Genomic DNA, 17248 nt, shown 5'->3' on the forward strand with positions numbered 1-17248 from the left:
TTTCAATATTTGTATATAATCTAGATGACCCGGTTGTGTCCGTTTCTTCTCGACGACTAACATCAGATAAAATACGTTTTGGGTTCGTATTGACATGTACCTCAGACGCCAATCCTCCTGCTTTTAACTTCCAATGGTTTTGTAATGGTACACAGTTGTCTAGCGACTACCTTCATATAACACTCTCCAAGACTATACCAGAGTGTGAAACGCGGACTTCCAGTGAAGTGACGATTCGAAACCCCCAGTCCGAAGATCAATGTGATTACAAATGCGTAGCTGTGTCAAGATATGGTTCCGGTAGTGCAGTATTTAACTCCACTTTTTCTCGTAAGTAAAACTGTGTTTCATTGGATATTTAGATTCATTTGTGTGTGTCCGTCTGATTATCTTGTTTTCATTTAATTGAATGATGCTTGCTTCCATATAAAGAACATTAATCTCATACCCATGAAACCTTCTTCCTCTTATCACGATTCACGTCATTGAACTGAAGGTCCGGCCTTTACGCTTTACCACTAATTAAACTTAAAATACAGTTATTCCTGATTCACCTTCTTGGCTGATCGTCGACCAAAACCAAACGACATCTTTATCTCTCTTCGTTGATTGCTAACCTGGATTCAACATCCGGTTATGACACATTTGGATTTGACTGAATTCGTTAAAAAAATTACACACATGAACAAAAAATCGAAATATAGCTGGAGCGGCCATGCCTTCAAATCGATGAAAATAACCGATCTTTCATCGTCCGTATATACGTATTAAAAAATGTTATATTCATAGGTGATTTCGGAGACAGACATCCTCCTCGGTCGTAATGCGTATAGCAATGCGTATAGCAGGGTTTCCGAACAGTTAGACTATGTAGACATAGACCGTCATAGACCCTGCTCCAGACACAGCTAGACGATTACATAGTTAGGCTACGCTCAAATGTGTTTAAGTTTCAAAGGGTGGAACCAAAGACTTGAACATATGACTATAATCTAACATAAAGTACAGATTATCTAAAACTAGTTATTTACCTACCTATCAATGATAACTCTATCTATCTATCAGGCTATAGTTCATCCAGACGTTGGACAAAGCCCTCCTCATAACATGTCCATTCTCTTCTGTCTCTAGCTGTCCTAGTCCAAGCGGCCGTTCCCATGTATGATGTTAGGCCATCTCTCCATCTTCGCTTCTGCCTTCCTCTTCTTTTTTTTCCCATCCTTGGTTGCCGATTTGTTAAACGATTTGTCCATCTATTGTCCTGAAGTCTTGCTACATACCCAGCCCATCTCCACTTTGATTCTCTGACTTTCTCCATGATGTTTTTAACCTTTTTTTTTCTGGCGTATGACTTTGTGGTTGATTTTGTCTCGCAGAGATAAATGCGACATCTTTCTCTCCATATCTCGTTGAGTAGTCACAAGATTCTGTTCTAGATCCTTTGTCAATGACCATGTTTCTGATCCATATGTCATAGTTGTTAGAATGATTACTCTAAAAGTGTGCAATCACCTGATACATAATATAATATAAAGTGTAAAGGTGAAGAATGTTAAAACATCCTATAGAAATACAAAATAATAACCAAACAGTTCATGTGACATGCTACAGGTAAACGGTTAAGGATTTGGCAGAAATTTGGGATCCACGCGCCCCCTATTATTTTTGAGTGCGGATGCGTGAGTTTGAAAGTCTAATAACAAGACGGTTTTCTATTCACTGGGAGTGCATTTATACTGCAACATCTCTTTGTAGAAGAAACATTAGCTACAGAAAAGCAATATGAGACCCCTTCCAGCAATGGGAGTCTATAATAAACCCATTGCTGCTTTTACTGGAAAGAAAATATTTGCTTTGATACCAGAATTTCCTCTTCGTGTTTAGAAAAGGACGTCTTCATGAACCTTTAAAAAGTAACAAATGATGTATATATTCTCAAACTCTTCTCTCATGTGCAGTAAAGAAATTAGTATAATTCCCTGTTATTCCCCTACTAAAAATATCTACCAAATGTTATATACCTAAAAGGTATTATCGAAAGTCAAATTGAAAGTAACAACTATTATCGGTGCACTCATAATGTAATTTAATCTAATAATGGCCAAAGTTTCAATTAAAGTAAGTTCCGAAACCCACTTTTTGTTTGTAACTGACAGCGCACTTATGCTCTTCAGAGAGATGAATTCCTTTCACTTTCGAAGCGCAAGAGAAAAGTGAATAAGCATATCAGCCGCTTTTCTTTTGACCACTCATTTAGTCATTGAAAACCGTTACTGCACATTGTGCATTCATTTATTCTCCGGATATTGTGTTAGGTAGCAGGATGGTTTAAGCAACGCACCCCAAAAATCGGTATATACCAGGAAATGAGACGTAACAACAACATGGATGAACGGCTTCAAATATTTATTTACCTCATCTTCATCGTTTCTAAGACATATGAGGTGAGCGTGTCTACTAGAATTCAGAACCCAGAAATCCTTCCTGTCGTTGGTGAGGATATAACATTAGCCTGCATCGTCGTTTCTCCATCGAAAGATCGCCAACTCTACTGGCAATACGGGAACGACAGTCTCCTGGCTTCTGATACATGTCGAGGGGTGGGATGCAGAAACGAGAAAAATATTCTAGATATGTCCAAGTACATCTTGAGGGCAGATTCTTCCAGTGGAAATCTAACTATCATGAATTTAACAGTGGATGACAGCGGCAGATATCAGTGTTTAGTTTTCACATCTTCTGATGCAGCTGCAAGTGAAATTGTACTGAAGGTACTGCTACCAGGTAATGTATCATAACATTAATCTGGATAGTTTGATATAGTTGTGATGTGTGTGAAATTACAATATCAATGATTCATTTCTCATTCAAAATCAATACAACATTCGACTTTTTGAATATAACAGTCACGCCGGATGTATCGTCATCGATAACAAGTACTTCAGTTGTCATTATATTACTGTAATGGTACATCGTTTTCGATTCGCGACAACAAAAAAATATCAAAATTAGGGTATATTACAAATAGTATTGAAACTGTGGTATATTCATTTTGTTTATGTCCAAAGTGGTCCTAGAGTTTGGTCGACATGCAAGTTGACAAGAAATATGTTTAGTGATAACTAAACATGTATTTGTTTTCCTAAAAATCCAGTCATGCCGAGATTGATATCCATCACCGACAATCGGTCTGAGGATGGATACAAGAATAGAGCATCAGTGAGCATCACATCTGGGCGAACCCTCAACCTAACATGTTCGGTTCAAGACGCTATACCACCTGCAGAAGTGGAATGGGATGTTCCCGAAGAAGTACAGATTCAAATAGACGATCAGTATAACGCTATTCATGGTGACGCTTACACCTCCCGCAGAGTTGTTTCTGTAACTCCGTCCAGGAACGATAATGGAAAGATTTTCCGCTGTGTGACTTCGCATCGGGAACTGGAAATTGGGCTTGATTTGTCAATCCACTTAGATCTGCAAGGTGATTATCTAACCAACGATTTTTCATTTGTTATCTGTTTTATAAATAAGAACAAAACTATCTCCCTTGATACCTTCCGCAATTTATAATAGGTCATCTCCTTTTCTCTATTTCCAGTTGCTGACTCCGTATTCAAATTCGGATCCTTTCTTTCTCTTTCCACTCAGTACCGCCAAGTGATATCAGGCTCACCGCGTATGGATCCATACATTTCAACGTAACAGGGACAAGAAGTGTCATTGTCTTTGAGGACTCGGCAACATCCTTCACCTGCACGAGTGTAGGATCTCGCCCTACAGCTCTTATAGCATGGAGTGTTGGTTCGGACGACGACCTAGGTATCACGACCTCTGCGTCTACCCCGAATGAGGACGATCAAGGTTTACGCGACACCAAGTCTACTCTACTGTTGATTCCAAAAAGGAGGCATCACAATAATCTTCTCCGATGCATGGCATATGCAGGTATGAACCAACGTCAAACAGAAGTGAGGGTTATCGTCTATGGTGAGTATCCCGTACCCAATCTTCTATTATTCAGAACAGAAGACCAAATGGGGTCTGGGACAAACTGCGTCACACTTTGACATTGACTTTGACGTGCCGGGGTATTAATACTATGCTTTCCTAAAGAAGTGAACATGTTTGGAAAATCTTTAGCGACAAACCTTCCTGATAGCTCAAGCAAATTAATCTAGATATTAACATGATTCCTTTCTTGTTTCAGAATATGAGTTACATGGGATCAAAGTTTGTGGATGCTTATAATATAGGCAAGACGTGCTTTTGGCAGGGGGGTATATATTATGCAAGTCTTATGGGCCTAAATTATCAAAAAATGACATAATAAATATGTCTTGATTTTTAAGGACCACCGGATCCTCCTTACCTAAGTGGAGTGGAAGGTTTGCAGGATGGAGTGTCATCAAACGTGACTTGCACATCGAACAACGGCTACCCAGCCCCAGCTTTTCAATGGTACCTTGGATCAAAGAACGTCACCAAAGATTATTATACACAGTCTTTGAGGAAAAGAAATCATCGACTGGATTCCATAAGTTTGTACAATTTTACACCCACGGTAGACGATCATGGGAAACTCATTGTCTGCCAGGTTTTTCAAGCAAGCGCTGCACCCATGGAGTATTGGAGTATCAGTGATGTTCTTCATGTTCTTTGTAAGTCTGATTTATTTAAACCTAACCCATTCATCATGTAGATCTTATCACGAAGCAGGTACATTACGTTGTCATATCGTTAAAAGAGACATTTAAATTGTTTGTACCAGCTTGCAGTGAGCTTATATGTTCTTTTCTGTGATTATATTGAATGGGCAAAGGTAGGTTATGTGTTTTAAAAACTCCACCTGGTTCGATTCTCTCTCCTTTTACAAATAACTATTTATGTTGCTTTCAAAATACGGGGTCGGATTAATACCAAAAGATCGATAGACCTGTAAATAGACAATTATATGTTACGGTCATAGTGCTATTAACATGTTAGCCTTTAATACAAAATATTGGTAGCGATTAAAAATTGTATTCACTTACGCTAATCAATAATACCATCAGAAAAAAATATCCTCTTAGGCCTTCCTTGTATTGTTTCGTGAACGTATTTTCTTCTTCCGGAATACTTTATTGTAGATTCTCCTGTCATTGCGGAATCCGCTTTTCGTCGGGTTTCCAGTGGCCAACAGAGCGTTGATGCAATTCTTACATGCATATCAGATAGCAGACCTCTAGCTTCAATAACCTGGTTCTCGAATAGCGCGGAACTAAACAACAGCACCCACCTTCACATTCACAGCAGCCTTCTAAAAGAAGATACCATGATGTCGAGTAGCTTGGTTATTTCTGATATTTCGGCAGAAGATGAAGGCAACTATATATGTTTCGCAGAAACAATGCTCGGGAACGACAACGCAACTATTACCTTGTCGTATTCTGGTAGGTCTTTCGAAAGTACAACAATTAAAAGTTGCACAATTATCAAATGTGGCACAGTTTGACAGGCCATAACGTATCCGACTATGTTTTGACAATAAATTGTGATTTAGTTCACAAATGATACACCGTAAGAGTAATAAGGCTGTTTTTTTTTGTGTGTGTGTGGGGGGGGGGGGGGGGGCAACGCTAGGTATAGGGTTATGAATAGGTTTATGTTATTTATTTAAAGGTATATCGTTTAGGATTTAAACTTACGGGGCATTTAGTGTAGTAAATTGACCGGGAAGTATTTATCACAGGAATACCTGTCGTTCAACCGTAATTACGATATAATACCAGATATTGATCGATTGGATACATCTCGGGTTCTTAGGAGAATATATTATCCCTTTCATTAATACATCATTTTTTGCCATCTATTTACATACACAAATAAATATAGGGGGTCCAGATTCACCGTATTGGTTCATCGTCGATCAAAACCAGACGACATCATCTACCCTCTTCGTTGCATGGCAACCTGTAATCGATGCTGACATGCAGCAATGTTTCACTCTGCATTACCTTATAAATGGCACCGAAATATTTGATGAATGTTGTGAAATCGTTCATAAATTGACAAGAGCGTTGTTTAGATTGCCAGGTCAAAAACTATCTGTTTACATTAATTTACAGTACCAAATCACAACACCTTATAGAGCTTGTATTCCTTACCCCAAAAAATAGATTATTTTGTTAAAACCTATCGACGTGAATAGCAATGCACTATTAATGTAAGGTGCATTCAATGTATATAAAGAAAATAATATATTTCTCAATATACGCCAAACCAGGAGGTCGAATTTGTTTGTGTGAATATAACTGACAAAGACAAATTTGATTTCAGTGTTCTTTGAGCTTTAAATCTACAACCAAGGGTGGTATTTCTGGAGCATGGGCATGGTTTATAGTGACAAGTGTTTATTATTGCAGATTACGTTGCTTATGAGTTGCGTAGTTTATGTCAGTGGATCCTTGCCGCTGAAATTAAATACTATAATAATGATAATTATAAAATTATAATTATGTCACAAGAAAAATTCGTAATAAAAAGAACAATCATATATATAGCCACTATTTGTCAATGGCTTTTGTAATTAGCTTTATGCTCAGACATTAAATGAAACATCAATGAATAAGCATGAACACAGCATTTGATACAATTCTGCAACTATACAGGGTTTTTTTTATTGCCCCATCTTCGTACTTCTTTCATGAACTTTCTAATTTACATAGATTACCATCATCTTTCATTTCTTAATTCAAGTCCTTCCTACAGAATTACAGCTGTCAGCTTCCTCCAACATAACCAACCTAACGGGAACCGAAACTTTAGTCGTCTTTCAAGACATTCCAGCCTTCATCACCTGCAAGTGTCTGGGGTCTCGTCCAGTTGCCATACTCTTCTGGGAACTGGGAGATCCAGTGGTCACGGACGGCATCACCACTTCCGCTACCCCAAATAGAATGGACAGTAGTTTATTTGATGCAGAGAGTAGGTTGCGGATGGTACCAAATGTTAGTCATCATTACAAACTGGTGCGGTGTTTGGCACCTGCAGGGCAAAACCAAGTTCATGCAGAAGTGAGATTAGTAGTTTATGGTGAGTTAATGAATAATATTATATCTTTCCTTATTAATAATATTCTATCCTGGACAAATATGCACTATACAACTAAACTAAACTGTATCGCTTTCAGAATATTTTGTTCTTCGTGCCGACGCCTGAATTGTGGTAATCTCTTGCAGAACACCATCGTATACCACTCACGGCAATTCGTTTTCACATGATAATTAAATGAAATGGTAGTATCTACGAAGGAGTTCCTGTTTGTCCACTTGTACAATGAGAGGGCAAAATATACTAACTCATAGTTTAGATAAAATGTTAATGAAAATAAAATGCAAATTTAGTTTATCTTACGACGTTTCGTCCAGCAGTCACATGCATTTACAACAATGGATATCCAGCGCCGGTATTTCAGTGGAACCTAGGAACGACCGATCTGACCAATAAGTCAGCAACAGAAAAAGAACCGAATGGATATAATAGGATGTCTGCAAGGAGTGTGCTCATGTTCACTCCAAAGGAGAGCAACCACGGCCAATACCTTGTCTGTGAGGTCTTTCAGCCTGAAGCTCAGCCTGCGTGGTCGAGGAGCGTAAGGAAAACGATCGGGATTTCATGTAAGTGAGGTATTCTTAATCATTAATGTCATACAAATCATACATATCAAAGTACGAAGAATTAGAGTGGGCAACCTCTTTTACTTATAGTTTTTCATCCAAGTAAACTATGTTGTATTTACTCACACACTTTTTCATAGCATTATATTTTCTTTAGCTTCGACCCCAGGCCTTTAGCCACACCGACTTTGTCTCACTACATTGTATTTCTTCAATATTGAGATCCTCCCGTCATTGTCGACTTGTCGGTTCGTCGAAGTTTGGCTAGTGATGGGAGAATGTATGCCATGTTTACATGTCAGATAGATGCTAGACCCCGAGCCCGTATCTTTGAGTGGTTCTTCAATGGATCAAGGCTGGAAAATGACACCAAAATAGCGGTCTACCAATGGGAATTCCAAGAAACTGAAACAGTTACAACAAGTACGCTGATGCTCAGTAATCCAAAGGTGATCAATGAAGGAAAATATGAATGCCTGGTCAAGACACCACTGGGTAATGGCAGTGCTGCTATCTACTTTTCCATCTCAAGTGAGTAGCCCAAAAGCCTTACAGAATAGGTAGCATTCTAGTACGTGATATGGGGGAGGTTTTATTTCCTACAACTTGGCTTCAGGACATTCAATATTTACAACATATTTCCATGCCGATATGGATAAACTACGGGCCGGTTCTTGACGATTCTTGTGGACATGAATTGATTCTGTTCTTTTTATAGGTTTGTAACAATACAATGATAGAGAGCGAGTAACCGAGTCCGTACCTGTACCATATTTTGCTGAAATATTACAGCCATCCTGAATACTCCTACTCGGCTCAATGTAAACCTAAATCAGACGACATATTTTACTCTCTTCGTTGCTTGGCAACCAGGATTAGATGGTGGGCTTCTTCAAACGTATCTATATTTTTCTATAAAAGCGGCAATAAAACTGCAAGCAAGATTGAAGGTATAACTTAAAAGTGACAACTAAATTTACAAGTACTAGCGCCGTCTAACGTTACGGCGGGAACAAGGAATAACCCGTTTATTAATTGGCGGCATAGAGATAGTTTCGATTCCCGTACAAAAGACATTAAAATCAATCGACCTCATTATTCTTTTATCACGAGTTGAACTATAAGTACCAATTACAGATAAATGCAATTACTAGAAACATTTCTTTCACTCTCAGGAGGCAGAAGAAGTAACGTACTGGCGCCAATTGTGACCGCGCATCGATTATTCATATTTACCTTCTAAGTAAAGACGTTAAAATTATTTCACGAGATTTACACAAAGAATGGGTTTTCATATTCAGAGAGGAATTTTGCTTGCCATCCTCGTGTGTTTTAACGGTATGTAATGCGATTTAATGTACGATCTATGAGCTAATGCTATCAATTAAGGAGTGTGAACAATGACATTCTAATATTCTATAATAGTATCTCTAAAAAGCGCTAATAGACGTTTTTTGTATTGAGCGCTATATCAATCCAGATTTATTATTCACTATTATCATCCATAATGATATAATTTTCCTGCAAACTCGCACTGTCTTTGTTCATGTATTTCAGGCCAAGTACGCGTTGAATAGTTCACCAGCGCACAACAAGCGTATACCAGGCGCTTGAACATTTCGTGGCAAGCTCTCAAATGAACCTCAATTCTTGATACAACAGGGGTCAATATCATTCACACACATATTCAGGTAACTTAGTGCCCTTAATTTCTCTTTTGTGTGGAGAAACATGAAGGGCAAGTTATGCAATGTTACTAGATCTTTTGAGAAAAGATATCATAAATATCTTTTGAAAAGAGGCTTCGTATTTCCTGCTGTATATTATTCCTCATAATTATTGAAATACAATTAAACAGAGGAAGTAACTACATGTATTTTCGAATTAATTGTTATTATACTTATTTATTTAGTGTTTAGAAATGAATTATTTTGCTTCTTGTTCTTAAAATATGTGTTGAATACATGTACATGACATTTTCAATCTACAATGGGTCAAATGCGATTTTACCAAGAAAGTGTGATTTAGAATGACTTCAATGGAAAATGGAGAAGCAAAAAGTTAACGCTTATTTTGCACACTTTCTAAAAATTAAAAAAAATGGTACATTTTAGAAAAACGACGATAAATCTGCATTATGAACTTATACATTTGTGAAATTCGCACAGAAATTTGGGAATACTACTACTATAAAATTACCTATTAAAGTTTAATTCAAGGATGATTAAATGCTGTTAAAGGTATTGCCAATCAAATCAACGTTGGTTTTGGGTTTGATGCACTGCAAACATGGCACGTCACTTTTCCCCTATTTGTTTGGTCTTTATGAAAATGCAACAATAATGATAACATTATTTTTTACTTGCAGAGTGCCGCGGGGAATTACAAGCGTCAATCGCTGCTAAGGACCTCCTCGTCACTGGGGAGAACATTCAACTGTCCTGCCTCTATTCGTTCCTTTCCAGCAGCTTCCTTTTGAAATGGAAAACAGACGATTTCGAAACTCTGGTCTCTCTTGACTGCTTTGACATTATGTCGGATTGTGAGCCAAGTAATTCAAATTCCTCTAAGTTCATACTGACGACAGATTCTCGAAGTTTCAATCTGACAATCAAAGACTTGACAATGGATGATAGTGGAATATATGAGTGCAAAGTCATTGGCCTCGCAGGTTTGGATGAAGCTGCAGTGGAGCTAGACGTCTTGTCGAGTAGTAAGAACTCTTCCTCAAACTTTTGCTGTTAACATACCATTTTAAAAGTCTTCCAATGATTAAGGAAAAGCTAGAATATTAAGGGCTTAATTCGTTCCATCGGATCTTCGCGTCTTCTGGTTACACCAACTTTAGTGAATAATGAAGCCCTAATTCCTGAAGGATCGGTGTAACGTTTGTGCAATACATCACTCCTGTCACCAAAGTGTTGAGTCCCGTCTAGCCAAAACTTTCTACAAGCACAACATACAGCAAATCTACAGGAAACTTGAGTCTCCACCCGACGCCGTTTAATAGGGCCAGCAATAAGGCCAGCGATGGACGTCTTTACTTATGACGTTACTGTTGAAATCTATATTTATTTGGCAACAAATCAGGAATTTGCCACTCATATTAATTATATATTCTGATAATAATATACAAGTGAAAATATTGGCATTATCACAAGGACCTTCTTTAAAAATACGTATCTTATTTGCATTCGAGTTACTCTACCTTCCGTGTATGTTGGTATATATGCACGAGAGATCGTGTAACCCGGCAACCCGTTCCGACGCGAAGCCGCGATAGAACGAAATAAGCCCATACAAAGTGCACACATAACAATAGTAACTAAATATTTTCGAAGATATGTCTTTAAAAATTCACTTGTAGATTAGCAAAAAGAATGTTTCTGCAGTTATGAACCATGAGGGGTCAATGAGCGCTCTCATCAGGCACATACTATGAAATTCGGGATTTTTATTTTTCAAAATAGAATGATGCCTCTATGTCACAAACAATTATCAGATTAAGCTTTACACTTTTCCCCTCAAATAGGCTCATATAATTTACATCTTAAATTGCTTGACTCCTTTATCTTGTCATATATAGCCCCACCAAATGTGATATTCATCAGTGATGAAATCTCTCAAGACGAATACACTAGCAGCCCAACCATAACCATGACAGCAGATATGCCATATAACATCTTGTGCATAGCTCTTGGCGCACGACCTCCGGTACTACTGGAATGGCAAATTTCTTCAGATGTGCATGTCTTGATAAGGAATCAGTCAAATAATGTGCAAGGTGATAGTTATGTTTCCCGGCGAGTAGTCACTGTAATACCAACCAAAGACGACCATGGTCAGGTGTTGACTTGTTCGGTGCCTGACCACAATGCTGGCCTTCACACTACCACTCGTCTAGATGTCCAAGGTAAGTTTAAGGAGATAAAAACATGAATAGCAGTGACAATGGGAAAGTAATATGTGCATGTATTTATGTATATACATATAGTTTACACTGCGAAAGGGGTCTCAATGGGATTTCAAATTGATGAAACATGTTGTTCGTTCACTACATTACGAGCGACCTTTGATCAAAACTGATCTCTCAGTCAACGAAGATGTTTATGCTCGGTATAATGTAGATAATCGGCTAACGTCACAATATACATGTAAAGCATTACAAATAGTTGATGATGTTTTTGTTGTTTTTTATTAAACTATACGTCACATAGTATAGTCCGAAGTAAACGTCATATGAATCACAAGTAAAATCATGAAACAAATCGATCCTTAACTGCTTTTTTCATCTACATTTTCGTAATGAAACAGTGCCGCCAGCCAATCTGCAGATTCACGCGGTAGGACACAGGATTAAGAATGAGACTGGAACTGCACGTCTTACTATCTTTGAACACACACTTGTGACTATCATCTGCAGAAGTTTGGGGTCCCGTCCTGTGTCCTCTATAAGCTGGACAATTGGCACCCGGAGACTCCCTCACAAAACGTTCTCAGGAAGTTCAAACATCAATGACGACACGTTATTTGATTCAGAGAGTGTTCTGGAATTACGTCCCGATAGGACAGACCACTACAAATTTCTTCGTTGTTCATCAACAGCCAGGGATCACACAGCCGAGGCAGAAATAATGTTCATTGTAAATGGTTGGTATACAAATGTGACAAATCTTAACCTACTTCAAAATTACCGTAAAGGTGCTTACGTCGAAACTAGAATCCTCGGTTTAACTTTGGACAAATCTACTTTGGTAAACCCATTTCACTGTTCTTATTTGCATACGACATTTAGATTTGTGAGACATTAATTCAATCGATTATCCGAACATTTTAACAATCTAAACATGTTTACTTTGAATAAAAACATATCAAACGTTGTAATTTTGTATGAGTACAATTTTAAATAATATTTTGGATTGTTTTTTTATCTGTCTGTTAATATGTATTATGTTTGGTGTATTGTGGGTTATGTTTAGCTTCTTAAATTCCGGGGTCTAAATGAAGGATTTATTGAAGTACATTGATCATTGAATATATACATATATCTGAAAATGTTAATTGAATCGTTTTTCTAGAACTTTGGGGTCGATACCCCCGATTGACATCTGTCATGTCTCTTGCCTTACTAGTTTTACCATTTTGTTTTTCTTCATTTTGTTGCTGTATCTCAAGGACCTCCGGATACCCCTAGAGTTCGCGGCATCAACAATTTAAAATCTGGGAGTCAGAGCACGCTAACCTGCACATCAAACAACGGATATCCGACATCGTTGGTCCATTGGTACCTCGGGTCTGAAAATGTTACACAGTACTCGTCAGTTCAGACTGAGTTGACCTACGAACAACGTGTATTCACACTAAGTAATCTTACATTCGTACCAACTCGCTACAACCATGGACAGTTGTTGGTCTGTGAAATACTACACTCTGCACCGCCATACTCATGGACCAAGAATAAAACAGATGTTCTTAACATCGCATGTAAGTCTATTTTCCTTTCACCATGCGGTGGGGAGTGGCAGTAGGGGAATTTTTATTGCATAATCATGCAAGCCAATTACATTAAACAGAATATTTTCTTATTTCGTGTTATGATATCTAGTTTTGTAAAATTATACAAAATCATACAGATTGAATTTAGCATGTATTTTTTGATAAATTGGATTTCTATATTGTGTTGCGTTGCAAATAATACCGCCGCTATTTCGAAATTTGTGGGTCATATTATTGTTCATGAAACTGTCCCAATCTGCCTCTATCTCACTCTTTATTTATAAAACAGACTCGCCTAGCAACATTACCATTTCTGTTCTACGTATCTATAACCATGAGCAATTCCTCAGTGTTCAATTCATATGTACATCCGATGCCAATCCGCCGGCTCGTAACTTCTACTGGTACCGTAACGGGACGATCCTAACCAACACTACAAGACATCTTATTGTCGCTGGCAGGGTCTGGATGAGAACAATCTCCACAACTACACTAGTCATAGATAAAGTTCAGCCAAGCGATTCTGGAAAATATAAATGTCAGGGTACAACAGATATCGGTAACAATACCGCGTCGTTAAGCTATACCAGTGAGTATACAAAAACAAAATCAGTATTGAAAAAAAGTATTGAAACATGTAACTGCATCAGAACGACATTCATTTCTTACAGAATGAATTTTTTTGTTAAAGAAAACAATCTTTAAAACAAAAGCTTCCCATGTCAACAATTTAAAATCCTTTTTTCTACGTCACTCTACAGTCATCCCAGATGTATACCTTCTTTGTCGACCAGACGACATCTTCAACATTCTTCGATGCTTGGCTACCAGGATTCGATGGCGGGTTGCAACGAACGTCCAGTCTGAAATATTGTCCAAAGGATGCGCAAGCAGAGACAGAGGGGTGTGGTTTTGTCACAAACATCACAGGAACATCCTACACATTGGTCGGATTTTACCCATTCACGTGGTATAGGATGACTGTATGGGAGGTGAAAAGCGCGGGAAGCAGTAGTCAGGTGGAGGTAGTGGCATCAACAGCTCGTAAATACCTGTCACGTGTATTTATATTCCTCACTTGAATTAACGTTTTATTGGAAATGCACCACATCCATATTTTTCCAGTACCCCTTCCCGCTCTCAATCGTGTTCAATTATCAGTGTAAAACGCAATCGATCTCTGTTCCTGTATTTTATGCACTCTTTTGATATCCAATGTATTTTTAACATGAAGCCAACTACTAAGCAGGGTGGCTGATATATTCTTTATTAGAATACACCATATCGTTTACTCATATCCAATGTATTTAATTTGAAATAAAATCTATAGTCACCATTTACTTTTGAGAGCAAATTCAGTTTTGAAATGTCGTTAAGATTTTTTATTTTCTATTATTTTGCTTTTGGCTTCTTCGTTCTGGACAAAGCTTTACCAATTACCAATTACGGTAGGCATCACGAGGCTTTTGTGTTGGATTGGTTGTGATATAATTAGAATCACTCTCCACCCACTAGTTTTTAATTGTTATACAGCTTTCATTTTCGCACGTTATGGTGAATATACGTCATGGTCTTGCGCAATTTACGGGAATTGGGTTATTTATGTTGTAGCAGGGGTAGTTTGAGAAGCGCCGTGAGATTATTCTACGTATACCTAATTATCTTTCCTCCAAGTTTTGGATTATTATTACTTTATTTCTGAAACCACATATATACTTTCTAAAAGTAAATATTGATCGTGAGTATATAAACGAAATGTAGCTCTGTTCATGGTTAGAGTCGCATCACATGGGTTGTTTTTTATTTTTCTGGAACAGACATTCTTACATACAAGTCTTTATTGGAAACCTTAGCTTCTCTTTTCAAGCATTTAAAATCCCCTTTTCTATGTCTACGTACAGTCATCCCAGATCCACCTTCTCGGTTCTTCGTCGACCAAAACCATACGACATCTTCAACTCCGATCGTTGCCTGGCAACCAGGATTCGATAGCGTGTTGCAACAAAATGTCATCCTGAAATACTTATTAAAGTAAAAGACAATCTTTCAAACCATAGATTACCATTTCAAACATTTAAAATCCAATTATGTGTGTGTTTACGTAAAGTCATCCCAGATCCACCTTCCCGGTTCTTCATCGACCAAAACCAGACGTCATCTTCAACTCTCTTCGTTGCCTGGCAACCTGGATTCGATGGCGGGTTGCAACAAAATTTCACCCTGGAATACTTTTTAAAGTAAAAGACAATCTTTAAAACCATAGATTCTCATTTCAACCATTTAACATCCCCTTTTCTATATTTACATACAGTCATCCCAGATCCACCATCTTGGTTCTTCGTCGACCAAAACAAGACGACACCTTCAACTCTCTTCGTAGCCTGGGAACCACGATTCAATGGCGGGTTGGAACAAACATTCACTCTGCAATACTGTCTCAACGACACGCAAGAAGAGGGATGTGGTGTTGTCACAAACTTGACCGGGACCTCCCACACATTGGTGGGACTGGTGCCTTTCACTTGGTACCGGATAACTCTATGGGCAGTGAACAGCGCGGGGAATAGTAGCGCAGTGCAAATAGTAGCTTCAACAACTCGTAAGTTTCTAAATAACGAGAATTTCTGACTTGCATATTAATTTGTTATATCATTTTCGTACCATTTGAGGGATAAAATACCCTGATCAGCACAAATGTAGTTTGTGTTTTTGTAGAAAGGGGTTCTTTGGGGATCTACAACATATTTTCTGCACAAGTCGTCTTTCTTAAGTCCAGTGAAAGGGATATATTTCAGTTTTCAGTTTGAATCAGTCAACAGAATAGCCCAATTATATTCTCTTCCATGCAATTATTAACACGAATAGCTAGTTCTGACAGGTTTGATAAAGTTTGACCGAGCAGAAACAAGGTGGGATGCTCAAACAGAGCAAACACAACAACCTTTCCCTTATTTAGCTTAAACCTTGTATGTCTACTCATCTTAAGACTGTGTGTTCACAATCAAATTAAACGATATACTAAATACATAACACATCCCACTCTCTGTCTCTCCCAAAAATAGTAATACCAACATTATTTTCCTATGTTTTGTTTTTGTTTTTTTGTTGTTGCTTTCTTCGTCATATAGGCATAACGACCAGCTGGGACAAACAAGAACATATCTTAACATTATCAGAGGCAAACCAAACCCTGGATGAAATGTGCTTCATCACACAGAGGACTTACAGCGGACCAGACTGTGCCTCTGTGAATAGCTCAGAGTGCATTGAACCGGGCACAGAGGTCAACATTGACCCGGATGATGACACAGTTTTGGTGACCTTTGGGAGGGAATTATGCAGTAAACCAGCTGATATATTAACAGGTTAAGCTATTATCATTTCTCGTATAATTATTTATAAGAAAATGAGACTATTTTGGGCCTCTATACATAAACCATCAATTCCCATTAGTTGCGAAAGTTGTCAAGATCTCAATGAAAACGAGGTTTCGAAACATACAATATATTTTTTAAGTGGCAAGAAAAAAGCAGAAGTCCCCCATTGAATGCAACTGTATATTTATCACAACATGCTTCCTTAACGTTATAACTTACTATAATAACTATACATTGAAACGTAAAGCCGACATTACCTAGATGTAATCTACATACATAACGATAAATGAGCACGAGACAGAAAGAGTTCACGTTAAGCTGTATGTATGTACGTGGGTGGGTGGATGAACATGAAAATACCTTTGTGTTCGAACGTTTTCACTTGTTTATGTGCGTGTGTGTGTTGTGTGGATGAGTGCGTGAATGTGTGTATGTGTGGATTGGATTAACATGTGTGGGTGGGTTCACATGTGCTTTAAGATTCACAAATTACATGCACATGGGTATAGATGAATTCCCATGTCTTGGGTACGTGTCAGTATTTATGTGTTAGGGATAATAAACATGCATATGTGCAGGTGTTGGTGCTTAGCCGGGGGTGTGTGTGTGGATTAATATATGCGTGTAGGTTTTCTAGTAGTATTAGATATTTCACTCTGCCAAACACAACTCATCCTCCTACGTGGCTTCGTATAACGCTATTTGAAACACAAG

General features: G+C 38.0%; 1 protein-coding gene across 1 annotated transcript; it reads left to right on the forward strand.

Annotated features, from left to right (window-relative positions):
- The first annotated feature begins 2384 nt into the window (after positions 1-2384).
- LOC105439578 lies at positions 2385-16527 on the forward strand. Its single transcript, XM_030978550.1, has 12 exons — positions 2385-2784; positions 3155-3352; positions 3655-3993; positions 4356-4664; positions 6742-6969; positions 7416-7636; positions 7964-8192; positions 12837-13145; positions 13447-13619; positions 13919-14201; positions 15469-15621; positions 16286-16527. The coding sequence occupies exons 1-12, from the start codon at positions 2385-2387 to the stop codon at positions 16525-16527; spliced, it is 3084 nt and encodes a 1027-aa protein (XP_030834410.1).
- Positions 16528-17248: the final 721 nt, after the last annotated feature.

Source organism: Strongylocentrotus purpuratus, unplaced genomic scaffold (assembly GCF_000002235.5).
Source record: "Strongylocentrotus purpuratus isolate Spur 01 unplaced genomic scaffold, Spur_5.0 spur5_scaffold_1, whole genome shotgun sequence".
Lineage (NCBI taxonomy): Eukaryota > Metazoa > Echinodermata > Echinoidea > Camarodonta > Strongylocentrotidae > Strongylocentrotus > Strongylocentrotus purpuratus.

What these genes read in the sequence shown, in the direction of transcription:
- LOC105439578 (XM_030978550.1), top strand. Translation starts at nt 2,385, where the DNA reads ATGGATGAACGGCTTCAAATATTTATTTACCTCATCTTCATCGTTTCT. An exon ending in TATCTACTTTTCCATCTCAA is followed by an intron (nt 8,193 to 12,836) that starts GTGAGTAGCCCA and finishes CTGTATCTCAAG; the next exon opens with GACCTCCGGATACCCCTAGA. An exon ending in CACGCAAGAAGAGGGATGTG is followed by an intron (nt 15,622 to 16,285) that starts GTGTTGTCACAA and finishes TTCGTCATATAG; the next exon opens with GCATAACGACCAGCTGGGAC.